This window comes from Phyllostomus hastatus, unplaced genomic scaffold, assembly GCF_019186645.2.
Source record: "Phyllostomus hastatus isolate PE091 unplaced genomic scaffold, TTU_PhHast_1.1 phas_contig_17, whole genome shotgun sequence".
Taxonomy (NCBI): Eukaryota; Metazoa; Chordata; class Mammalia; order Chiroptera; family Phyllostomidae; genus Phyllostomus; species Phyllostomus hastatus.
The window spans coordinates 24311691-24338981 of NW_025333664.1; the positions used below are offsets into that span (position 1 = coordinate 24311691).

A 27291-nucleotide genomic window follows, 5' to 3' on the forward strand; every position below is an offset into this window, starting at 1 on the left:
CGGTCCCAGGTGGGGGCACATGAGAGAGGCAACCCATCAGTGTTCTCCCTCACATCGATGTTTCTCTCCCTTTTTGTCTCCTTCCCTTGCTCTCTCTCTAAAAATAAATAAGTATAATCTTTTTAAAAATTTATTGAGTGGAATGCAAATTCCATAGTAGTTTGGTACCATTTTCATTCATTTAAAACAACAGAAGATGTGTATCGTCTTCTTTGTGTTATTTCTTTTTTGGCTTAGGTTTTAATTTTTATTCTACTTCACCCATATTTTTTTCCTGGATTATGAATTCTGTCCACTGCTCTGTGTGTTACATTTATTTGAATTGCTTTTTTCTTGCCTTTGCTCATTTGTCTATTAGGTTGTTTGTCCTCTTGTATAGATTTGTAGGCATTCTTTGTATATACTGGATTAATCCTGGGATTATATAGGCAATAGTGATCTAGTGAATGGCTTTTAAAATTTTATTTTCACAATTTAAAAATTGTACCTATAAATGTTTGGATAAATAAGTAAAGATGAAAGGGGGCAAATCTTACAGAAGAATTCTGGACAATATAAGTAGATACCCTACCTTCCAGGATGTGGATCCTAATTTCTCTTCATTTCCCCCTTGAGTATAGCCTGGATTTAGTGACTCTTATCCAAATACTAGAATATGGAAAGGGGGAAACAGTAATGATACAGAGGAGAAACCTGGCACACACTTACCTTCCCCAACTGATCAGGGTGAAGCTTGCAGTGATAAGACATGTTGCTTTCATGTGCTACCAGATACATGATTAGGAGGGAATGTTGCCTCTCTGTTATTTTTCCCAAAACCATATAACTTTTTTTCTAATCTCTATTCTAATTTTGCTTAAAATATATTTTATTGATTATGCTATTAGAGTTGTCCCATTTTTTTCTCCCTTTTATTCCCTTCTGCTCTGCTCCCCTTCCACCATCATTCCCCCACCTTAGTTCATGTCCATGGATCGTACATAAAAGTTCTTTGGTGTCTCCATTTCCCATACTATCCTTAACTTCCCCCTGTCTATTTTGTGCCTACCTTTTCTGCTTCTTATCCCCTGTACCTTTTCACCCATTCTCCCCCCACCTCTTCCCACTGATAACCCTCCAAATGATCTCCATTTCTCTGATTCTGTTCCCATTCTAGTTATTTGCTTAGTTTGTTTTTTGTTTTCTAGGTTCAGTTCATAGTTGTGAGTTTGTTGTCATTCTGCTGTTATATTTTTGATCTTCTTCTTTTTCTTAGATATCTAAGTCCCTTTAATATTTCATATAATAAGGGCTTGGTGATGATGAACTCTTTAACTTGACCTTGTCTGGGAAGGACTTTATCTGCCCTCCCATTCTAAATGATAGCCTGCTGGATAGAGTAATGTTGGATGCAGGTCCTTGCCTTTCCTGACTTCAAATACTTCTTTCCAGCCCCTTCTTTCCTGTAAGGTTTCTTTTGAGAAATTGGCTGATAGTATTCTGGGAACTCCTTTTTAGGTAACTGTCTCCTTTTTTTGTGGATTTTCAGATTCTCTTCCTATCTTTAATCTTGGCTAATGTAACTATGATGTGCCTTGGTGTGTGCTTCCTTGGGTCCAACTTCTTTGGGACTCTCTCAGCTTCCTGGTCTTCCTGGAATTCTGTTTCCTTTGCCAGATTAGGGAAGTTCTTCATTATTTGTTCAAATAAGTTTTCAGTTTCTTGCTCTTCCTCTTCTCCTTCTGGCACCCCTGTGATTTAGATGTTGGAATGTTTAAAGTTGTCCTGGAGGTTCCTAAGCATCTCCTCATTTTTTTGAATTCTTGTTTCTTCATTCTGTTCCTGCTGAATGTTTATGTCTTCCTTATAGTCCAAATTGTTAATTTGAGTCCCAGTTTCCTTCCTGTCACAGTTGGTTCCCTGTACATTTTTCTTGATTTAACTGTGCATAGCCTTCATTTCTTCCTCTGTTTTGCGACCATACTTAACCATTTCTGTGAGCATCCTGAGCACCAGTATTTTGAGCTTTGCATCTAATAAGTTGGCTATCACTTCATTGCCTAGTTTTATTTTTGGAGCTTTGATCTCTTCTTTCATTTGGGTCATATGTCTTTGTCTGGACACAGCTGTTATGTTGTAAGGGGCAGAGCCTTACGTATTCACTACGGTGGGGCAACCACATCGCTGCATTGTAGTGCTCTATGTGGTGGAGGGGTCCGGGAGGGAACAGTGCTACTTGCTTGGCTCTCTGCTGGCTTTCAGTCACTTCCCCCGCTACCCATAAGCAAATTGGGCCCCTCTGGTGCTGATACCTGGGTGGATGGATTTGTGTATGTTCTAGTATCCTGTGGTCTCTCCAACGAACTCTCCTGTGAGGCTGGAAGTTTCTCCCACCACTGCAACACCCACAGGTCTTTTCAGTCAGAGGTTTTGAGGCTTTATTTCCCTTCACTGGATCCCTGCATTGCACCCTGTGCCTTGCTCCACAGCTGTTCCTCCCAGCTTATCTGCACGCAAATGTGGACTGCCTGGTCCTCCAGCTTCCTCCTTGCCCCCCTGCTCTTCTAGTTATGGCCTTGCCGAGGTCCTCTCTGCCCCAGCTGACCGTCTCCACCCCTCCTGCCAGTCTGGATGAATGTTTCTTCTTTAACTCCTTGGTTGTCAGAATCCACAGTTCGATTTTCTGGCAGTTGTTTTTTTTTTTTTTTTAAATTTGTTGTTGTTCTTTTGGTTGTGCAAGGAGGTACAGTGTATATACATACGCCTCCATCTTGTCCAGAAGTTCAAAATTTCTAATTTTAATGGTAGTCAGTTTTATCACTCTTTCTTTATTGCTTGTGCTTTTTGTGTTATATTTAAAAATTTCCTTCCTACACTGATATAAACATACTTTTCTTCTTCAATATTAAAAATTTTTGCTTTTTTACATTTTGATCTTTTGTTTACCTGTAATGTATTTTTATGTGTAGTTTTTTGTAATTATCTAATTTAACTATTTCTATTTAATAAGCAGTTGTCCCAGTTCCATTTATAGAATAATATGTTTTTCCCCTTATAGATTTTAAATACACTTTGGTCATGTAAGACACCAAATTTGTCTTAGTTGTTTTTAGCCCTTTGCTTCTCTAATTTCAATAAAAATCTTGTTGAGTTAATTTTTTTAATCTTTACCTGAGGACAGTTTTTCATTGCTTTCAAGAGGAGGGGGAGGGAGAGAAAAAAAGAGAGAGAGGGAGAGAGAAGGGAACATTGACAGGAGAGAAACATCAATTGGTTGCTTTCTTGTAAATGCCCTGACCGGGGATTGAACCTGCAACCTGAGTATTTACCCTGACTAGGAATCTAACCCACAATCTTTTGGTCCATGGCAGGATGCTCCAGCCAACTGAGCCACACCGGCCAGGGCCCTTGTTGATATTTTGTTTGGAATTTTGGTACTGAGATTTGCCTAGGGAAATTTGTCATCTTTGTGATGTAGAGTCTTCCCATACAGCCATGCTTTATATTTCCATTTACTTAGGGGTTTTTTTTAAATGTCTTTAAGTAAATTCTTGTAACTTTTTTCAAAATTGTCTGAAATACTTTTATTGGATTTACCTCTACATACATAATTTTGTTCCTATGACTATAACCTAATTGATTACTATAGTGCACAGAAATGGAATTTGTTTTCATTGAAAAATTTTTTTTATGGCTGACACTATTACAGATGTCCCTATTTTCCTCCCCCTTTGTCCCCCTTCCACCCAGCTCTTGCCACCACCCCAGGAATGGAATATTTTATTATCTCCTGAACTTACCTGTGTGGGTCTAGGCTGGAGCTTGGCGAGACTCACTTGGGGGGGTGGGGTATCACAACCGTCTCATCCTCCTTGGACCAGAGACTAGCTGAGTCTTAACGTCATGGTGATGGCAGAGTTGCAAAAGCAGAATTTATTTTCTCATATATTGAATTTGTCCAGGAAATCTTCCTAAATTTTTGTGTTGATATGGATTCTCCTGTTTTCTGTGTTCATAATCATGCTGCCCATAAATTTTGTCAGTTGACTTCTGATCTGTATTCTTTGTGTTTCTTTTTCTTGTCTATTTTTCCCCATACTTGACTGCTCATTTGCAAATTCTTTCTTTTTCTGGCCTCTAAAAATCAGAGTACCCCAGGACACTCTGTATATCTGCACCCAGCCCTCTTCTGTGTTTATACCTCACATTCAGTTGTTTTTCTTAGTCCCAGGACTTTGACCACTGAAATGGAACCCTTGCTTTTTACCCCAGGCCTGTTCAGTTCCCAGTTTCCTCAGCACAGGCCAAAGACCAGAAAGTACTTACCCTGACTAGGAATCTAACCCACGATCTTTTGGTCCATGGTACGATGCTCCAACCAACTGGGCCACACCGGCCAGGGCCCTTGCTGATACTTTGTTTGGAATTTTGCATTACAAACAAAATGCAAAATTTCTTTCTTTACATATTCTTTCCTTTCTTTGAATTTTCTTTCCTTACATATTCTTTTTTCCTTGCCTCAAAACTGTCCTCAGATGCCGACTATTTAACCACTAAAATTTAGCTAAGAATTGGCTGCTGTTCTTTTTTCCCCTCCTTCTATAGGTAGGAGCCAGACTGTGTATGTCCTTCTATTCTTACATAACCATAAAAAAATTCTGAAAAGTTTATATACACAAATAAAAGGAGTTAGATGGCTAGCAGGAGTTGGAGTGAAATGTTAGTTACCTTAAGTTTCTTTATCCTTACTAATTGTGTCTTTGGTCCTTTCGTTACTGTGTACTTATATGGGCTTTTTGAAAGGAGTGTAGTTACAAGGAGCTGGGTGCCAAAGGGTTGGTCTTTGGTTTAATGTAGTCCTATTTTGTGCTTTCTTTGGTCTAATGTTCAGGACCTTGAGAGATTCTGGTTATACACAAGAAAGATCAAAAGCATATACTAGATAGGGGAAAATGTGTGTGGGTGGCTATATTTGCTTTCCAGGAAGAGATGGGGAACATGGTATGAATAAAAGCACAGTGGAGATGAGAATGGGCATGGGGCGGTCAGGGAACAGTGATGGGAACTGGCTTACCAGGGTGACAGGGAGGATCGACATTCTTAGTAGTCAGAATGTCATCATCGGGAGTCGGAACTTCATTCCACGGTCTGTGCAGAGTCATTGTAAACACTTGACAAGGGTAGTAACACAGTGACATAGGTCCTGGAGGAATGTTGTTCTGGCTGTGGGGTGCTTAGTTGACTTTATGGGCAGTTCATGGAAGCTGTGACAGTAGCCAGAGTCTTTGGCTGTAAGGCTACTACGAAGTGTTTGGACTTGGGGTAGAGCGTAGCTGTAGCAGTGGGAATGGAGATGAAGAGATGAATTGAAGGAAGCCTTTGATGATAATTTCATCATAAATTGGTCATGCATTTGGTAGAGGAAATAAAATGGAGGAAGAAGCTAACAAAGGTTACACCTTTTAAGCCTGGGAGAATAGGGCTGTTTTATCATTTCAGGTGGGTGGTGGTTGATGGGAAGAGATGTTCCCCCATAAGGTTAATATTAAGTTATTTGCTAAGGATATGTTTGGAAACCTAGAAGAAACAGGGGACACACAGGGCAGAGCCAACTGTAGCTTCGCAACTGTCAGAGCCATACTTTTTGGCTCCTGGTTTCTTTGCAGGGTTGAGTTTTGTTGGTTCTGGAACTCCCAGTTTTTGCTGTTGTACTGCCCTTTTATGCTCTGAGTTTTCATTGCTGCTTAGAAAAATGTAATACAAACAGTCATTATACGGCTGTTTAAGGGCATGCTTTACATAAATTACTGGACTCCCCTGGTTCTTGAACCAAACTAGGCATTCATAAGGCACCTCTTCTTCAGATAGATTCAGTGTTTTGAACAAAGATTCCACCTCCAGTTGTTTAGCTTCTGAAATGCTCTTCTCTCCAGACTGTCATAGATACACTGTAGGAATTTATCCTGGAGTTTTTTTTTTTAGTAAATTTTGTTCATAATAAGAGCTTAAAATATTTTATTGCTGTGAAACTTTGCTGTAACTTTATTAGGCAGCAAACATTATGTTGATGTCTATGATGTTTTAGGCAGTGGAGAAAAAGAAGTAAATGCAGTATATCATTGAAAAAGTCTTGATAGTCTAGTGAGCAGAGGTAATTCCTCTCTGTCCATGATAATCAGACCATATGATAAGTCTGAACATGGAAGGCAACACTCAGCTCAGTATAAAAAACACTGGACACAGTTCCCAGCTGAAGGACATTGAACTGAGATGCAAAAGGGTGGTTGGGAGTTTACATACTAAGTAAGTAAACAAGAGGGAGGGGTGAAGAGAAGGTTGTTTAGACAGAGAAGTCAGAGTTCAAAGGCTCAAAGGCGTGGGGATTTGTGGGCAGGTGAGTTGAGGGAGGAGACTGACATTCAGTTCAGCCGCAGTATGGGCTGCTCAGTCTGGGGAGCAGTGGCTAGGGATGGCTCAGGAGGGGTGAGTTGGGGTTGGGTTGCGATGGACCTTTGGTGCAGTGGTAAAGCAAGGGTTTCCAAGCAGGTTTTGCGGAAGATGACAGGTGGGTCTGTAGAGAACTGGCCAGATCAGGGAGCTGGGCTGAATTGTTGCAGGAGACCAAGCTTAGATGAGAAGAATTTGAACTAGGGCATTGGCATTGGCATTGGCATTGGCAGTGGGGATAGAAGGGAGAAGATGAGTAGTTTTATAGGCTGAATGAATGGGTGAGACAAAGGAAGAGTTCATAAATTTTGAAAGATAGAGTGGATGATGACAAAATGGTGAAAAAAAGCAAGAGGTAAAGAAGGGGATTTAGTGAATGACTTAAACTTATGACATAGGAAATATGAGTCTAGCTTTGTGTTGGAAATATAGCTTGGGCATGTATCAGCATATAGATGGTAGATGAGGCCAGAAGTGCAGATGAGATTACAAAGGGGGATCATAGAGAACTGGATCCAGGACAACTCCAGTTGAGCAAAGGAATTGTCCCTTTTATTGAGTCTTTGAAGGTGGATGGTTTATTATTTTTTTAATATGAGGAAGTGTGTTGTTTGTTTATTTATCATCATGGATGGGTATAATAGGACATCCTAAACATTAAAGTGCACAACACTCATTTGTAATGATATATTATTTATAATAGTTATAGATATATTATTTTAAAAAATAGGACAAATGCTTAATATGTTACATGTTAGGGCTTATTAGTATGAATAAATTTTCATGAACTTTTTTCATTATATTTTGATTTTAAGGAATAAGAATTAAACTTTTCTGACTAAAGGTGAAACTTTGGAATTATTTTTAGCATTTTTGCCAAAAATTTAGCCACTTACTTTAATACCTAGAAAATTCTAAGATTGTTCATGGAAGATTTGTTCTTAATTTGAAGTATGTATTAGAATCATTTGAGGAGCTTTTAAAGATCCCAGTGCAATGCTGGGTTCCACAGAGAGTGGTTTGTATTGAGGCTCCATTATTTGTCATTTGTGTTTCTTAAAGCTCTGTGGGTGGTGTTGATGTGTACTCCACTTGAGAACCCTTACCATTGGTTTGTGTTGGGGCTTTGTGAGTGTATTTTGTCTCTTGATTATGTAGTTAACTTCTTTGCTTAAAGCTGTGACAGCAAAGGCCAGACAGAATACCTGCAAGTTTATTTTTCCGGCCACCACAGTGAGAACATTTGAATTGTTATGCGAAATTAAATTATAAAAAAAATTCAATAGCAAGTTAGTCTAGGCTCAGAGCTTCGAGGACTGGTTAAATAAAATATAGTATGTCCACACAATGGAGTATTGTAAATGAAGTAGCTGTAAAAAGGAACTAGGACTCTACAGGGTCCAGCACAAATAATGCCCCTTTTTATTGCAAAATCTTTTATTACAAAATCATAAGCATGTAATTCTGTAACATAACAATATCTCGCTCAAGCACACTGTATGACATTTTAGGTGAAATGTTCAAATTAAAACTGTAAATTATTACACTCACATTATTACCCTACCAACCACACTGAAACAGGCCTTACTTCTGTCAGACCCTGTATGTTGTGCATTTATCTCGAAAATATATGGTTAAATGAAAAATGGAGCAGAACAGTGGTATTGTATGCTACCATTTTTCAAAGAAAGGGACACACACACACACACACACACACACACACACTGTTGTGTATACGCATAGACCCCAAAACTAATATAAATGGTTTCTGTAAGGAAAGGTAGGGAATGAGGTGGACAAAACAGGGATGGAACCTAGACTTCTTAAATACGTTGTCTTGTGGATCAGGCATTAGAGTCATGCTTTACCATACTATAAAACAAAAATAAAATGAGAGAAGAAGGCAATCCTTAAAAATAAAAAACAAAATTAAATAAGTGATCAAGTTTGATTAAATAAGTGATCAACCTAAATGATCAAGTTTGAAGTTGAAGCACACAGAGAATATTTCAAGTGACTTTGAACATAGCAATTTGACTCTGTTTTTAGTGGAATATATCACTAAAGACAAAGAACTTGCAAAGATACAATATACTCTTTTTTTTTACTAAGATTACTAATCTCAGAGTTGATAAGTAATATTAGTGTTACTATTCTGGAGGTGTGTAAGGTAAAGAAAGTGTATAATTACATTAGCTTGGGGCTTTAGATTTTGGTGTGATAAAGAGGTAGAATCAGAGAGATTGGGTAAGAATTCTGGGATCCTAACTTTGAGTTGGACATGTACATGTGAACTCAGTATGCATTTTCTTTTTTAAAAGTGTGTTTCCTAGTTCTTTCTACTGGAAAATTCTAGAAGCCAACCTAGGTAGCATTAAGCACTTCTGGTGCCTGACTCTGTTCTCTAAATAATAGTTCTCACTAATATTTCATATTACAAAACAAACTGCTGGGGAAATTTCTTTTTCTATCAATGGTAGAATGGCTTTTTCTAAGCCAACAGTTCAGCTGAAAACAAGTAGAAAAACTGGGATTTTTTTTTTTTTAATCTTTTGGAAGTCTTTGGACACTGAGCAAGGCAAACAGCAAGGACTTGAGAAACCAGTATTTTGGAGAGAAGAAAAGCTCAGGGTGGTAAGATCACCTTTTGGTACAGCTTTTCTCATGGAGTGGTTGGCTGGTTTGGAATATGCAGCTAAGAGGTTGAGCAGAAAATTGTGGCAAAGAAGCTGAGATTCTGAGCAGAGTTTTCAGGAATCATGTCGAGGTGGGGGTCTAATTGGAGTTCAGGACCTGCAAAGGAAGGAGCACTGGAAAACATCCCAGGCTTTTTGCTGGGAGCCCTAAAGGACAGGCTACACACCCTCTGATTAAGGGTGAACTCAGAATAGATCAAGTCTCATAAAGGCTGAAGCCTAGCCTTCAAATCACCTTAATCCTTGTTTGGATTAAGGAGATTTACTGCATGCTAGAAGCAAGTGTAAATCTTCTCTCGAGGAAGACAACCATCAACAATTGATTCAAGTTGTATAGTTTTTCTATATTCAGTGATAATATATGATATATATTTGTATCAACTATATGTATCATATATTTATAACATAATAAATATTTATAAAACTTAGTCTGCATTCAATAAAATCACCAGATGTGTAAAAATAAAAAAAATGATTAACATTTAGAGAGAAAACAGATAATTGAAATAGATTCATAGGAGACTTCCAGTGCAGATGAGATTGCATACACCCATTTTTCCCTGCTAAGTCTAACTGTAAGCCCTGGGGTTGGTGCAGAAAACAGCCAAAGGCGAACTGTGAAAGGCTGTAAGAAGAAGGAAGGCTGGTTTGGGATCATGGGACTGGAAGGACAGCATAGTCATGGGACATCTTACATACCCGCATTGAACAGAAGAAGGCCACCTAGACGGGTAGTTTCTGACCTTCCTACCTAGCATCCAGGTGGGCTCCTGCCTCTCCTGAATCAAATGGGAGTCCCCCTGAAAACACTGTGCAGGCCTGTCAGCATCGTCAAGGGTGATCAACAGGGAGCCCCACTGAATGTGTGCCGAGAAGAAGCACTCTCCTTCCCCCTTGCAAAAAGGACACAGCTACAGGTGTCCAATCCAGGAAAGTGTCTTTGGCCATGTGGGCCTGAGATTCTTCTCAGAGAAGCCACCCAGAGACCCAGGGATGGGTGGGTGGAACTGGCACGAGGAACCCACCTATAGTAAGTGACACCTTCTGGGAAGTCTCCATTGTCTTTGTGGGCTCAAGACTTGGCCTTTCACACTCTGAGACACTGTGGAAGCTGGGGTGGGGGCAACCTGGGGCTATCATGTCCCTTTCCTTACGGCCAAGAGATTCGTGGCAGCCTGGCTTGGGGAAACTTCTTTCACTCCCTCAAGCAGCACCAGCAGGGACCAGTGGGAGCCCAGTGACACCCAGATAAACAAAGCAAGCCAAATAATGCCACAGAGGCTCTGAAAACTAACCTGCCATTAGAATAATAGACCAGAAAAGTAGGTCAAGACCCACATGTTAAAACTAAACAGGGTGACTACCTGTTAGAATTAAAAAAACTGAAATAAGAGTCTATGTTCATGACTTCTAACATAGTGTTCAAGATGTAGAAAATCACTTGCCATGCCAGCAACAATGGAAACCGCAACTTGAATCAGAGAAAAAGCAATCAGCAGACACCAACATGGAAAGAATCAGATGTTGGAATTTTCTGACAAGAGTTTTAAAGCTAGTATCACAAAAATGCTGCATGATCAATTAAAAAATATCTTAAATAAAAATACAAAACCTCAACAGAGAATCAAATAAAATTATTTAGAATTGTAATGGTAATGAAATTACAAAGGACCAAATGGAAATTTTAAAATTGGAAAACACAGTAACAAACTCACTAAATGAGTTTAATAGTAGAGTGGTAATAACAGAGGATAGAATCAGTAAACTTGAGAACAGAACAATACAATTTACCCATTACAAACAACAGAAAACAGGATAGAAAAAAAAAATAAAGATCCGAGGAACAAAAGATCTAACATTCATTTAATTGGAGTCCCAGAAGGAAAGGAAAAATTGGGTGGGATTGAAAGAGTACTTGAAAGAAATCATGGCTGAAAATTTACCAAATTTGGCAAAAGAAACCTACAGATGGAAATTGAAAGGCACAGGTACAAGGTTAATATATAGAAGTCAGTTGCTTTCCTATATACAAGCAACAAAGAAGTGAAATTGGAAATTAAAAATGCATTACCATTTATGTTAGCAGCCCCCAAAATGAAATACTTAGGTATAGGTCTGACAAAATATATACAAAATCGATATGAGAAAAGCTACAAAACTGGTGACCAAAATTAAAGAACTAAATAAATGAAGAGATATTTCCTGTTAATGGATAGAAAAACTCATTATTGTCAAGATATCCCACTTTGATCTATAAATTAAACACAATCCCAGTCATAATTCCAGCAAGTTATTTTGTGGATATCAGCAAGCTGGTTCTAAAGACTGTACGGAGAGGCAAAACCCAGAATAGCCAGCAGGAGATTGAAGGTGAAGCACACAGGAGACTGACCCTACCCGAGGTCAACTTAATTGTGAAGCTGCAGGTAATCAGGACAATGTGGCCGAGGTGAATGGATAAGCAAATAGGTCAGTGGAACAAAACAAAACCTGGAAACTAAAGGCAAATAAAAGTTATTTTACCTATAGGGAACCCCAGTTCAAACAACAGATGTCTTATCTGAAACCATGGGATCAGAGGAAGTGGCACAATGTTTTTCAAATGCTGAAATAAAACGAATTCTGTATCTAGCAAAAACTGTCCCTCAGGAATTAAAAGGAAATAAAAACATTCTCAAATGATGGAAAACTAAAAGAATTTGTTGCTAGCAGGCCTGCCTTTAAAGAATGGCTCACAGAAGCTCTTTTAACAGATAAATGATGAAGGAATGATGGAGAAAACAGAAATATGGATATATACAATAATAGAATCTTTCTCTTCCTGAGATTTAGCAGATATGTGGATTGAATCAAAAAATACAAAACCATCTGATGCTAAAAATGATATTTAAAGTAGGGAAGATAAAGCATCTAAGTGGAAGTGAGGTTTCCACATTCCACTCAAAGTGGTAAAATGTCATTACCAGTAATTATAAGTCACATATGTATAGTCTAATACTTAGTGTGGCCATCAAAGAAACTATACAAAAGATAAAAACAATATAAATAAGTTAAGATAGAATCTTAAAAAAGGTTCAAGTGACCCCCACAGGAAGGCAAAAAGAGAGAAACAGAAGGAGAACCGGTGAAACATGTAAAACAAGTAACATGTTTAAAGGTACTGTAAAACTTGACCTGACATTGTGGGTTGATATTCCTGGCCTTCCCCTTTCCGACCTTTCTAAATTTCCAGTAACTACTTGTTGCTCATTCACTAGAACACAGGGGATTTCAAATTAAAAACTGGTAAACTTTAATAGAAACAACAGAGGGGATGTGAAGAATAGAATATTTTCACATATTGCAGGTGCGAATGTGAATTGTTACAGCCTTTTGGAAAATAAATTTGGCAGCCTAGTTAACAATTAAAATTCGTGTTCCTTTTGGCCCAGTCACCTCCTCCTAAGAGCCTGTTCCTAGATATAGAAGCTCAAGTGAAGCCATGTGTGTAGGGGTATGTATTGCAGCAGTGTGCAGAATGCCAACCAACTGAAAACACAGTGGATGCTAGTAGGAGAAAGGCAAAAACTGAAATGATATCTCATAGATTGGAATATTATGCTCCATGAAAAAGGATGAATTTCATGGTCTCGAGAGTATGAAGAAAAATATTTAAGAATGCTTGTTAGTGGTTAAATGTTTATCTTGGCTGGAGGTAGGTGAGTGTACCTAAGAAGAATGTTCTTTAGTTGGCAAAAAAAAAAAGCCTGTGATTACATCTATTCATTACCTGTGAAATTATGTAAATGCACATGTTTAGTGATACTAAGTAAACATTTGAAATAGAAATAACATTTCTTTTTCTAAAAGTGATGCTTATTTGCAAATATCTGAACACATCCATGTGAAGTCCACAGAAATTCTTAGGAGTAAAACAAGCATAATAGGAAGCCATAAAATCTTGGAGGTAGGAGAGCCTAACACAAAGAATGAAGGAAGTGCACGCCCGTGTTTGTTCTCGCTCTTTCTCGCTCTCTAACAGTCACCAGTGGGGAATTCAATTACCCATAAAACTGGGGTGGTCTCTTTGGTTGGTCGGCGTTGCTCCTCAGGGACCTTTGCCTTCCTTTGATTTGTCATTCTTGGTGTTGGCTTTGTGTTCAGGCTGCAGTGCTTCCAGCTATAAAATCCAACTGCAGCAAAGTCCAGAGGGAGAAGAAGAATGTTCTCTGGATGTCTGTTGTCGGTAGGGTTTCTTGGAAGCATTTGCTGAGATGGAGTTTGGGGTACAAGTTGGTTATCACAACTGTGAGAGGAAGGGGTTGGAAGCAGCACTGGGCAAAAGAAGAAGAGCTTTAATGCAGGCCTGATCAGGGGGAGCTCTGGAGCAGGGATTGCTTGTCACAGTTGTTCATGTTGGATCAAAATGCCCCAGACTTTACATCTGCTCTGGTGGGGGCTGCCTGCAAGGCAGCCCCTGAAGGAACCGCCGACAGCTGAGGCCGTCTGATGACCACCCTGCCTGTTGCAGCTGGAGCAGGTCCTTCCTGGACAGGGAGATCTAAGCGGCACATCTCTGTCTACCACACTGTCTTTAAGAATCAGAAAATATTTCCCAGAAGTCCCTGATCAACCTCCCCTACATTTAAGTATTAGATTACATGTTGTAGCAAAGACTAATAATGACCCTTCATAGTTTTTCTCTACCTCTGTAGTAAAGAAAGTCCTGGTTTTCATTGGATGCATGGTCATCTGAGGTAATGGCTTTATTTCTCAGCCTCTGTATTTAGATTTGTCTAACTTTTGGATAATGGTTAGACTGAATTGTCAAGTTCAACTTGGAGGGGATATATGCCTGTTCCTGCTGGGTAGAATGTAGGAAAGACAGGTGGAGTTTGAGCAGCCCTCTTGGGTTATGAGGTGGAAACCACCTGTGGAGGATGACAGAGCAACAGAAGAATATTAGGTTCTTTTTTTTTTCTTTTTACTGATGTTCGAATACAGTTGTCTCCATTTTCCCACCACCACTTTCCCCTGCCTTACCCACTCCCGCCTCCCACCCTCAATCCCCAAATATTAGGTTCTTGATGGTCATGGAAGTGCTCTGGATTGCTTATCTTTGGACTTTATATCTCAGCTAAGTCATTACTGTGTAGGTTTTTCTGTCAGTTGCATTAGAACCTAATCTTAACTGATACACATTTCTAATCAATTACTAGCGGAGAACACAGGAAACCATGATTGTCTCAGACTACCATTTTGGGGGTGGAATAGATGTTGGGGAGTGAGACACAGACACTTTTGTATCAGTTAAGTGTAGCAGAAGGAGAGAAGGGTGAAGAAGTCAAGGGGTTTTTGGGGCATGTTAATTGTAAGAGAGCATGGGATCTTCCAAACTAGGGAAGTGGGAGAGTGAAATGTGTGGGTGTCGGGGGGTGAACGTGGAGAAGTGCTCGTTCGGTGGATTGTCAAGTTCAACTGAAGGTCCTTGTGGCGATGTCGACTCACTGGGAAGGAGAAAGAGGCTAAGTGAACTGCAGAGATAAGCGGTGGCAGTCAGTATAGGAGCGTTGGACACCTAAAATGAAGATTTTGGTGGTAGTGCTGTCACTGGTAATGACAAGACCCAGAGAAATGAGTAACTAAAATGGGGTGGAGGAAAGATTGTTAATGATGAAATTAAGAAGTAGAGAGTCTAGTTTTGGATGGAACACCTTGGATGTTGCTGTAGTTAAGTGGAAGGCAGTGAACTTGTTGCTGATGTGTTCAGTGGGTGAGGAGAAGTAACTGAGGTCTCAGTAGGTGTCTAAGCAACTGAGGGAGGCTGATCCAGAAGAGAGCATGGGTGTCAGAGAGGCTGACGTTGATGGAAGGGGGAGGGAAAATGACCTGGAAATAGCAGTGAGAAAAGAAACAACATTCTTCTTAAAGAATAAAAATTTCTGTATAACAGAATATACTAGACACAAAGTATAAAGAAAAAAGTAAACTGAGAGAATAAATTTAAGTACATTTAACATACAAATTGGAGCTCCTTAACATAAAAAGAGCTTTTAAACATTAATTTGAAAAGGCAGCTTGGTCCCAAAGTGGTCAAAGAATATAGAATCTAAATTCACAAAGGGGAAATGCAGATGGATAGAACAGTTGAGAAGGTTAAAACATTAGCGCTAGTATCAGTGAAAACATTAATGAAATACTGGGATATGTCTGTCTTAATGGAAGGACCTCAACACACTGCTGAACTTCAGGCTTGGCGTGAGCGTGGGAAGACAGGTGCTGATGCACACTGTCCATGGGGGGTTCAGAGATCGCCACTTCAGAAGCAGCAGCCTCGATGGCTGTGATGGATCTCGTGTGTGCAGCGGCATCTGATATGCTTGCCCATCACAGTTATGCTGTCTATAGTGCTATTGTATTAAACACTTGTAACTGTTACTATATGGCCTTATTTTTAAAAACCAACTCATATTTATAAATTCTTGTGTCCATTTTTATGGTACGAAGTACAGTTTTCCCATCTTATCTGGAAAGATTTAGATGTTTTTTGTTCATTGTGTTAGTTTTAGTATATTTGTCTCCTTAAGTGTATGTGTTTGTTTCATCTATATTTGTGTAATCTGAATATAACTCCAATTATTTTCTTCTGGTTATATATCAGTAGTATGCATTAGTATACTCACTGTGCTTAACTTGGATTGTATTGAGAATTAAGAAAGATGTTACTAATATATAAAATTTTGATGGATTTTTTTTTAAATTACAGACTAACTGGATCTTCTGGGTTTATAACAGATGGACCTGGAAATTATAAATACAAAACAAAGTGCACGTGGCTCATTGAAGGACCGTAAGTAGTAATGGCTAATTTAATTTAATTTTTTTCTGGACACAGCTCAGTGTGGCATTACTTTTCCTATAAGTAAAATGAACAATCTGTAGCATAAAGTACTTAGAATATTTTTTTGTTTCGTAACTTCTTAGTTTATAAGTAAATTTGACTTTATTTTTCTAAATTTCAGTGTTACTTAACAAAAAAAAATTGTGTTGATTTAAAGCTGCAGATGAAATTGTACACCAGAAATTTGTGTATTTTCAATTGTACTAACTAAAAAACTGTTGAGTATTTTAAATGGTTTACTTAAAGCATTAGACAATTGTAACATTGTGTCATTTTTCTGAGTACCTGTTTTTATTGTGGGGGGGAGTCGGAGTAGTTACTGTTGCCCAGCTGCCCCCTCCTCCGGGCTCCCACGGCCCTGCTCCCACAGCCTTGCAGCTGCTGCCTTCTTTTTCTGACCTTCAGCACACTGGCAAAGCGATGTTTCTCAGACTCTTTGGTCTAAGGACCCCGTTACACCGTTAAACTTGTAGAATTCCAAATAATTTTTTGTGTGTTTACCATATTAAAATTAAAATTAAGAAATATTTAATTTATTTTAAAAATAACAATAAACCCATGTGTTAGCACAAATGACATATTTTATGAAAAAAGAAACCCTATATTTAAAAAATAAATGGTTAGTGAAAGGAATGACATTGCTTTACATTTTTATAAATCTCTTCTCTGGATTTATAGAAGTCAGTTTTATTATTATATTTTCTTTTGCATTCACTTTGTTACCATGTGTTACTGGTAGAAGTATGTGAAGAAAAATAGGCTTCCCTTAATATGTAGTAGGAAAAGGGAAGGGGTTTTCATAGCCCTTTTAAATAATTGTGGATGGTCTTTGGTACTATACCCAAAACTTGACAAGTGGTAATTTCTTAAAAGTAAATTGTAGTATGGAATCAGAAACAATGTAAATGAACTTTTGGAATTTGTTACATTAAAATTAATTCATTTTCTTGTACTTTGAATGGATCTTTAACCTGCATAAAGGTGCACTGTTTTTGTAACATGATATGTGGGACATTTGGAAAATATTGGTTCACTGAATTATGCAGATCTCCCAAATGTTAATATATTTCATTATATAATATTTTAGTTTTTTTTTTAAGATTTTATTTATTTATTTTTAGGGAGGGGAGGGAGAGAGAGAGAGAGAGAGAGAGAGAGACATCAACGTGCGGTTGCTGAGGGTTATGGCCTGCAACCCAGGAATGTACCCTGGCTGGGAATCGAACCTGGGACACTTTGGTTCCCAGCCTGCGCTCAATCTTCATTATATAATATTTTAAAAAATCACATTGGGCTGTGGCCAGGTAGCTCAGTTGGTTAGAGTGTCATCCCAATACTCCAAGGTTTACAGGTTCAGTCCCCACTCAGGGCACATAGAAGAATCAAGTAATGAATGCATAAATAAGTGGAGCAACAAAAATAGGTGGTTCTTTCTCCCTCCCTCTCCTTCTCTCTCTCTCCCCCTTTCCCCCATCCCATTCCCCTTCCCTCCATCCCTCCGTCTCTCCAACCCCTCCCCCTCTCTCCCTCTAAAATCAATTTAAAAAATCACATTAGTTAGTATCACCATCATTCTCATCAGAAGTTTTAAATATTGGCAAGTTGTATTTGGTTGGCAGATCCCAGTTTTTCAGAGCTCTAATTATTGCTTGAAACTTCTATTTTATTTTTGGTAACAAATACTGCCGGTTATTTTCTTTGAAGTGACAGGCTTCCTTGGTTCATTTTCAAGAAAATATCTGCCATATATCCAGGCCTCAAAAATCATAATTTTTCAGTTGTTCTTTCAAGTAAAAATGATAAATGGTGTTCTAAAAGAAAAACAACAAGTTCAGCTCACAACTAAACAATTGCGAAAGTGATTTCCCTTGAAACCATTGTACTTTGTTAGGTAGCAGAAGTGCTTTATGCACACTTTCTGTCTTGTCATGCAGAATATTAAAAATATGTGCACTATTAATACAATTAGTAATTCTTACCATCTAATAAAGATGACCTTAAATGAAATTGTCATTTTTTTCTTTTTTCTATGAGGGACTGGTGGCAAAGAATAACAGTGATTACTAGTACAGTTTGGTGCTTCACCCACCATTGCTTTTGTACTGTTAGTAAATGCCAACATGGCGATAAGGCACATGATAGCTTAGTATTAATTGTTGTGAACAGTCATGACCTGTTGGGCCCCCTATAAGGGTCTCAGGGCCCCTGGCATTCTGTGGACATTACTCTGAGAACTTGTGGTCTGTTGTCTGCTCTTGTCATTTCTATCAGTTCACTCCCGTCTGGTGTCCTCCACCATTGCTCTGCATGCGATCTCAGTGGTTGCTCCTCCCCAGCCTAACCAGTAAATAACTTCTCCTTCCTCTTATCCTCACATTCAGTCTATTAGTAAGTTCTGGCCAGTTTCCCTCTAGAATATCCCCAAATTCATTTATATTCTCCTTTTCACATTGATCTCTACAATTATTTTAGGAACCACCATCCTTACCTTCCTGGGCCCCTGTAATAGCCTTGAAATTGGCCTTTTGATTTTCACTTTTGCCCCTCACCTACCTCTCACTTCTCATTTCATGTGGTTCCCTAATTTGCTGTTTGAGGCATGCTGCTTTTCTTCATATTGCGCCAGTACATGAAGTCGCAACTTCTTTCTTTCCCAGACTTTATGATGGTGCTCTTTCCTCTGTCTAAAACATTGTTTTTGAGCCTTTCACGTGGCTTATTATGTGTCATTCTACTCTCCTCCAGAGCTTTCTGGGGTATTTCCCCACCACCTGTTGTACTACCATATCATATTTCCTTTAATTTCTTCACAGTCGTCATCACCATCTGAGTTAACTTGTTTATGTATTTATTTAGTTGTTTGCTTAGAGAAGTTAGTTAGACAAATAAGTGTGAGGCAGAGGAAACATCTAGGCTGGAGACATATAATTAGGCATCCGCAGGAACTAAATGGTGTTGCTAATTCCAAGAGCTTTATGGGTGGAGTGTTGGAGCTGAAACCAGGTTGGAGAATGAAATGGTGAGTGGGATGAGAGGAAATGGAGAAAGTAAAGTCCTCTGTCGAGGTTCACTCTAGAGGAGAAAGGGATAGGACGGGCTAATAGCTAGAAGGAGAGTTGGGATCTGAAGCTTTTAATATTTTGGGGTTTTTGATAAAATACGTGATACTTAAGAAGATTTAAATATGGATGTGGAAGTTCCAGAAGAGAGGGAGATGGTAAATATTTGAGAGATAGAAGGAAAAGAAGGTAGATGTATGTTTTGGAAAATGGGAATTTGAGAGATTCTGGGGTGATTTTCAAAAGCAGGGAGGTGGGACTGAATGGGTTGAAATAGTAATTGAGAGTAACAGTTATGGGGAAGACTTATAAGAGAGGTAGTTGTAGGACTGCTGGCAGAATTGAAGGGCCGTTTGAAGTTGGTGAGCGGTGACCAGAACTAACTTTGTCAATGGTGTGACTTTTTTCTGGCATGGCTTAGTTTTCTTTGGATTCAGTCTAAGGCAAAGCAGATACCTGTTTTCCTCTAGACCAATGCTCTTGCCAGGTAGTTCTGTGAAAAGTCAGAAGGGCAGGTGAGTGTAGAGAACTGGCAGCTGTGTTTGTGAAATGGTGTGTAGTATGGAGTCTTCAGTTGGATAAGGAAGTGCAGAAATGGAAGGGCTAATGGATTGGTTCAGAGACTGTTAATGAATGGCCCCAGTATAGACCGTAAGGCCCGAAGAGGCATAGACCGTATCTATTTTGTTTATCATTGATTGCATGTTTAGTTGTCTTTTGCACATATGTGAACACTAAGTAAATCTTTGACAAATGAATACAGTTCACTATTAATTTCTTCTCTCCATAAATTCTTTAAAAATCTAGCTATATATTTTTTCAAATGTTTAATAGTTATAATTATTATAAATTACTTTTTTTTTCCAGGCCAAATAAAATAATGAGACTTCGCTTCAGTCATTTTGCTACAGAGTGTAGTTGGGACCATTTATATGTATATGACGGGGACTCCATTTATGCACCACTAATTGCTGCCTTTAGGTAAGCTCACTCATATAAGTAGTTAATCATACGGTTTCCGAACTCAAACGTATATCTCCTGGATTGTGTTCTTACTGACTCACCTTTATTATCCCTTAACACATGATTTCATGGAAAGAGTACTAGTTCTGGAGGCCTGACTTGGCTTCCTGTAGCCACTGGGTAAGTTTCTGGGCAGAGTGCCTGACCTCTCTTCAGCTTCCTGCCCTGCACAGTTGTGGTAGCAGCGTCGTTCATCTGCCCCTTGGGTGGTGAAGTTTACATTTTAAAATTGTTTTGTGAGTAATATATTGAATAATGATATTTCTGTGAAAAAATTAAATCAGGGATTACGTTCATCGTAATCCTTGTGTTCCCCGTCACATAGGCCTTCAGGAGGGATTTGTTGAATTCAGATATAGAGATGTGTGTGTATGTTTATGTATGTGCATTAATATGAGTGAGGGGAGATTTTGGGACAAATACACAGAAAATGAGCAGTGGTTATCTGAGGAAAATGAGGAGTATGCCAATTATGTATTGCAATTTTGTTTTCAATAAGTATATTCTACGTAGTAGTTAAAATAGCTTAATACCACATATATGTTCTGGATTGTTTTTGGCATTTTAGTTTTTATTAATGATACATGAATGTGTTGTCATCTTTTGGACCACATGGGAATTCAAATCCGTTCTATTTTTCTGCCTTTTACTTGATGGAAGACTTATAAAATAATATTTCTCTAAAATACACATCTCCTTAGAGAGCCATAGTTACCAGTTTTTCATCTGCAGCTCACTGTCTAGATATTTTTCCCTCAAATATTTTCTTTCCTTGACTTTAAATAGAAATCAATTCAACAAATATTTTTGTATTCCTCACATGAGACTAATCTCATGGGTGAGGAAGTAACAGTAAACAGTACACGAGTTGCCCAAGGGCACAGGGGACTAGTGTCCTTGTATTTCTTCCCTCCCTTTGGCTTAGAAATCTCTCTTACATATCTTTGAATTAAGAACCATTTTCAAAGATGCACTTACGAAGCCAAACAGCAGGATGGCTAGGCCATGCTAAGCATTAAAATGGCATTTGCTGAGTGCTGTGCCATGCATATCTTTATGCGAGAGTTTGAAGCCTACTTTGCATTATAGCAAGAGGCACACCAAACTTTAGCATAAGCCCCAAAACTGTCTATAGCATGATGTTATCATCACAGTACTTGTTGGGGGTTCACTTGATACTGAGTTTGTTAATCCAAATTAATGGAGTCCCTATTATGTACTGGGCACTTTGAGTTGGCTTGCCATTAGCTGTGCGAACTTCTGCCAAGCAGGTGTACACCATCAGTTCCGCGTTCCCCTGGACTGGGTATTTGATGAACAGACATGTGAATCAGCAGCAACAGTAAAACAAGCAGAAGGCTGGCATTGTTCTAATTAACAACTTTAGAGAGAAGCCAAAGTATATGTACAGATACCAAGAGAAATTTTAGGTTTCTACAAAATAAAGTTGGTTAACAATAGTACAAATTAATCCATTGATTATGTTAAAGTTTCATCTGTGGCATAATATTTGAGCATGACTTTTTGGAAATTATAGTGGGGAAAGATATGTTTTAAAACTGAAATTTACTTGAAACACAAAGCCTCTAAAGCAGAGGTATGCAAACAAGTTGGAAACCACTGTTTAGGCTGAAAGGCCCTGTCACAAGATGGGGAGCTGAGGGGTGCCGTTGAGCCTGGAGGACTTGACTAGAGGAACAAGCCAGTGGTGATGTCCTGGGGGACTGGAGTGGAAGGAGCCTATAGGCAGATTGTTCAGCTAGTCAAGGAAGGAAGAATCCCACAGGATTCAGAAGATATAGAGTTTTCCTCCAAGTTCTGCTCCAGCCTCCGTGTGCATTTGCACAGGTCATTGAAGTGCTCTAGACTTCAGCTTCTAAAACCTAAAGTGGAGGTGTTGCACTGTGTTTTTTTGGGGGGGGGCCATATTGCAAACTGTGAAGTTGAATTTGACTTCAAACTGGTTGATCACATTTATCTTTTATATATATTGAAGTTCTGAATAAAATTGTGTTTAATAAGCACAGTTCCACTACGAGACAACTTGGAGGACCACTGGAACCAGTCTCTTCCAACTCCACAGCACTGTGACTTGGTGGTACATTCACTCCGACAGATGCACAAACGAAGCACCACTGCGGAGCAGCTGTTCTGCTAGGATCTGTTGCTAGGGAGACGCAGAGGTGGTAGTGGTGATGAAGCAGTTTTACTCTCTGAGAGCATTGTTTAAAAGAACACTATTGCTTTTAGAGATTTTTTTTTAAGAAAGTCAAATGTTGCTGAGGCCAGGCAGTTGTTTAGACTGAAGTGAAGAGCTGTTTAGAAGAGGCCTTGTGAAAGTGGGAGTCAGTCAGTCTGTCCAGCACCCAACTGAAACTGTGGTCAGATTATGGCACAGTTAGAAAAGTAGTGAAAGATTTGTATTTATTTATTTTTAGAGAGAGGGGAGGGGAAGGAGAAAGAGAGGGAGAGAAACATCAATCGGTTGCCTCTCCTACACGCCCCAACTGGGGACCAAAACTGCAATACAGGCATGTGCCTCGACCAGGAATCAGACTGATGACCTTTCGCTGTGTGGGACAGTGCCCAACCAACTGAGCCACACTGGTCAGGGTGAGGAGCATATAGTCTTGCAAGGAGACAGGTGTGTCAAAAAAGGAGTACTAGTACACTTATGTAATGTAGTTTAGGAGTGTCAGACTCGTTTTCACTGGGGGCCACAGCAGCCTCACAGTTGCCTTCAAAGGGCCGAATGTAATTTTAGGACTGTATAAATGTAGCTACTCTTTAACTAGGGGCAAGGAGGTCGGTGCTGCCACTGGTTAGATACAAGATGCCAGGCTGGATAAAACAAGGTGGAGGGCTGGGTTCTGCCCGAGGGCCTTGTGTTTGCCACCTGTGGAGGAGTTGGTAAAGACTGGTTGTGTCGTAGGTGTATTCAGAGAGCCCTTGTCTGTCTGGGACAGTTATGGTGAATTAAAATATTTTAGTTACGTGATTTTCAAAAGTGGTTCTAAACAATTAAAAACTCTGTGTTTAAAATACAAGATTATGAAGAAACCCAGGCTACAAGTGGAACAACTGGCTGTGGCCTAAGCGGCGTCTGCGTTTATCTGTCTGCTGGGGCAGGGGATAGGGAGGTGCAGGGCAGCTCAGGATGGAGTCGAATGGACGCCTGCAGCGTCACTTCCTCACCCACACACTTTCCGTTGCCTTCCACACTGGGTAGAGGCTGTGTTTGTGTTCATTTACTCTGTAGAAGCTTATTTTTGTTGTAAACTAGTTGTTTTATTTTTACACTAGGAGAAAGGAGCACATTCCAGAGGTGTCACAATTTCAAGTTTTTGAAGTGAAAAGATGCAAATGCCTAAGTTCCTCTGACAGTTGGGAAGCTGGTCCCTTGTCTAGTATCGTGGTTGTCCAGTGCAGATGGTCCTCCCATCCCTTGTGTGACTGTCATGTGTTCTCCCTACACCCATGCTGCCATTTGTCCTGCACGCTGGAGTGTCCCCACCACACATAAAAAATAAATACCATTAGCTATCACTTATTGAGCACCTAGTGTGGGGCACTGCTTAAGCACTTCACATGTTCTAACAGCTTGATTCTCACTGCATCACTGTGATGAAGATAGGATTTCTCTCATTGTGCATTTGAGGAAACTGAGGCTCACGGATGTCGGCGACATGCCCAGGCCTGTGGAACAAAGATTGGAGGTCACATCTCTGATCCTGAAGCTCATGGTAGGATAACAGAGTGCAGGGTCTCCCACGTGTGACAGAAGTTCCCCGTCCTTTTCTGTGCCAGTTTCTCATGGGAAAATTGCTTTTGACAAACCCATTTCTAGGTGGCCCTGCTCTTGTAAGTACCTGCTCCTTCAGCATTTTAGGGGGTTTGGGTGCATGAAACTGATGGAAGCGTGATGATGGTTGAAACCTTTTTTTTGGTTTCTGATCAAATGTCACCTCTTCCAAGAGGCCTTCCCTGTCTGCTCTGTCTAAAGTAGCACCTTTTGTCCTTTTACTTTGCTCTATTTCCCTTCATAGCATTTCTCTCTGCCTGGCATTACATATACACACATGGTGCAGAAGGGGAGGGGCTGCGTCTAGGCCTATTTGTTGTTTTCGGAAGGTGAACTCCCTGAGGGCAGGGACTTCTTCACTGTTGTATTCTCAGTGCCTTCCTAGGTGCCTCATATGTAAGTGGAACAAATATAAATAGTAGTAAAATTGGTTAGTTGAATATATACGAGAAAATTCTTCACTGTTTTGTAACCTCTGGAGCACCTTCAGTGTCCTTGGGTTCCTAGCATTTTGTCTTCGTATTAAAAACATTCATTGAGCCCTGGCTGGTGTGGCTCAGTGGATTGAGCGCGGGCCTGCCAACCAAAGGGTTGCCAATTCAATTCCCAGTCACGGCACACACCTGGGTTGCGGGCCAGGTCCCCAATAGGGGGCATGCAAGAGGCAACCACACATTGATGTTTCTCTCCCTCTCTTCCCCTTTCTCTAAAAATAAATAAATAAAAATCTTTAAAAAAATACTCTCATTGAATAAAACTCTTGTCCCCTTCTCCCCCTCATACCCTGCTTATGTATTCTTCCAGTCATTTCCATGTGAACTTAAATACATAAATGTACACATATACTAGGCCTATTGTTTTGCAGCTGCCCCTGCCCCCACTTATCAGAATGCCTTGATGAGGCTCCTTGTTAGTCCTGCAGACCTACGGAGATGTAATGATTCATTCAACCAACTCTCTGTGGATGAGTGTATATAGATAGGTAGGTGGTTTTCAACCTATTGACATTTTAAATAGTGTGGTAGTGAGGATTCTCATGCATTGTCTTTGTGCACTAAAGCAAGTGTTTCTTTTACAAATAAATAGAATTGCTACATCACAGTGAATGAGCATTTAACGTTGTTATAGGCCCTGAGGTGGGAGTTCACCTGGTGTGTGCTCTGGGAGAGCAAAGAGGCCAGCGTGCCAGGGGTCAAATGGGTGAAAGGAAGAGAATAATGGGTGAGGTGTTTGTTCTTGGGTGGTGTCCTGTGTGTGTGGAGCAGACTGCATAGGGCCTGGAAGGATTAGGCTTTTTACTGAGTGAGGTGTTTGTGTTGGTGACAGTGTCTCAATAATTGGGCAGAAGATGTGAGCATATGGAAGTATGCAGAAGGCAAGTAAACATGGGAAAAATGATTTACATCGTGAGTATGAAAGAAACTCAGGATCAGAATTCAAAAATCACTTTGCACTTATTAAATTAGCGAAGCTGAAATAGGACTGGTAACCTTACTTGTTGTCTGAGAAAGGTGGGATTGACCCTTTCATTCCTTACTTATGGGATTTCAAGTCAGCACGTGTCTTCTGGAGAGCAAGTTGGTATTATGGGTCAGGAACCTTAGAGGCATCATTTAGACCCTTTGACTTGGTACTTCTTTCCCTCTCCAGGCACCCAGCAAGTATTTTTGTGTGCTCAAGTCTGAGTGAGACAAGGAAAGTTCTGAAGGAACTTTAGTGGCATGGGAGACGCTTATAGTGTATTACTGGTGAAATGGAATATAAGCTGTAATCTGTTGCCAGTTAGGCAAAGAGAATACATCAGAATGCTAATAGTGTTGGGATTATGGGTGTTTGTTTACCAAGCCTACTTACTTGTATTTTTACTTTTTATATATTTGACAAAGTTTGTTACTTTCTGTAATTATATTGAAGGTTCACTCAATTTTTCATAGAAGCAATATCAAAATTTATATTAAAAAAAGAACAGGGCCATTAATTTCAAATCTTAATAGAAATATAACCCAGAATAGAGGAGAGCCTAGCAAAAGACTCAGATCTGTTCCTCAGAGGACCCAGAGCTGAGAGGGTCGTACCATGCACTTATCACAGGAAGCTCCCCTCTTCCTGGAAGTGGCTTTTTAAATCATAAGGATGAATTCCAGCTCTGAACTTGTGTTTGCCGCTGTGTGATGTGTCTGTGATTGTTTCCCTTCATAAGAAATATGTTTCCATTTCAGTGGCCTCATCGTTCCTGAAAGAGACAGCAACGAGACTGTCCCTGAGGTGGTTGCCACATCAGGTTATGCCCTGCTGCATTTTTTTAGTGATGCTGCTTATAATTTGACCGGATTTAATATCACTTACAAGTAAGATATTTATGTCTAATATTTGTGATTTTATTTAAAAGACTGTATACTTTGTTTTAACAGTAATAGTCACATACAATGAGGGCTTACAGTGTGCCAGACATTGTGCGAAGCAGTTCAAATGTATTTTCTTATTTAAAGTTTTTTTTTTAAGACTCTGACATGTGGGCACTGTTTTTCTACTCATTTTGTCATTGAGGAAACTAGTGGGAAACAGTCAAGTACATTGTCGAAGTCCTGGGGCCACAGTTTCAACCCAGATCTTGCTGCTGTTGAGCTTCTGGAAGAGAGGGGTATTTTCTTGCTAAAATGGATTAAAACATTGGGGATTTTTTGCTAAGTATGATTTAACAAATACTAGTAATTTTCATATACTCAGTGGTTGGACCACTGGTGAGAACTTAGTTGAGGTTACAAAGGAAACGTAGACAGACAGACTTTGGCAGCTTGTGGAATTTGTTGTGATAGGAGGAGAGAGGCTCACTTTTCATAAGTAGTTAAATTCATAAAGTGTCATAAGTGAGTGGTGTGTGATAAGAGCTTCTGTGGCCCTTAAAGCCTAAAGTACTATTTGGCCTTTTACAAAGTAAGTTTGCCAGCTCCTGGCATAGGCAGTCACCTCCTATGTAACCTTTATGTGGGGTTCTTTCCCTGCCCATTTTCTCATGATCTCAATATTTATTCAGACTGATTTAAAGCCTTCTCTATCTTGATTAGTACGGTGATTCAGTCTTTCAGGCGCCCAGGGTGTGTGACTTGGCAGCCTAGGCAGCTTATCACAGTATTAGCAAGATGATTGTTAGTGACACAGGCAGGCTGGGTTGAGGGGAGAGGCTCATGAGTTTGGCTGGGTGCGTATGAGATGTCATCTGGGAATCGCTGGGACGTGGACAGTGCCTGACTAGCCTATGGGGCATGTGCACAGTGAAGAGAGGAATAGTAGAGGCAGTTAAGGGGCAGAGGAATGCCAGTGGGCTTTGTTGTCACACAAGCCCAGAGAAGAAAGTCTCAAGAAGGAGGAAGCTGACAGAGGGTTGCTTAAGCAGAGGACGCCCTA

The 27291-nt window shown here is 39.7% G+C and overlaps 1 protein-coding gene across 3 annotated transcripts in view; it reads left to right on the top strand.

The window, feature by feature from the left end:
* ATRN (attractin) overlaps nucleotides 1-27291 on the top strand; it is a 165368-nt gene that overhangs the window by 11754 nt on the left and 126323 nt on the right. For 2 of the 3 annotated variants that reach the window (XM_045833471.1, XM_045833472.1), the window contains exons 2-4: nucleotides 15868-15951; nucleotides 19929-20042; nucleotides 26106-26234. In XM_045833471.1, the coding sequence (XP_045689427.1) occupies nucleotides 15868-15951; nucleotides 19929-20042; nucleotides 26106-26234 (327 nt within the window). Of the gene's footprint in view, nucleotides 1-15867; nucleotides 15952-19928; nucleotides 20043-25195; nucleotides 25262-26105; nucleotides 26235-27291 lie in introns of those variants that run through there. The other variant, XM_045833473.1, reaches the window with a different exon arrangement.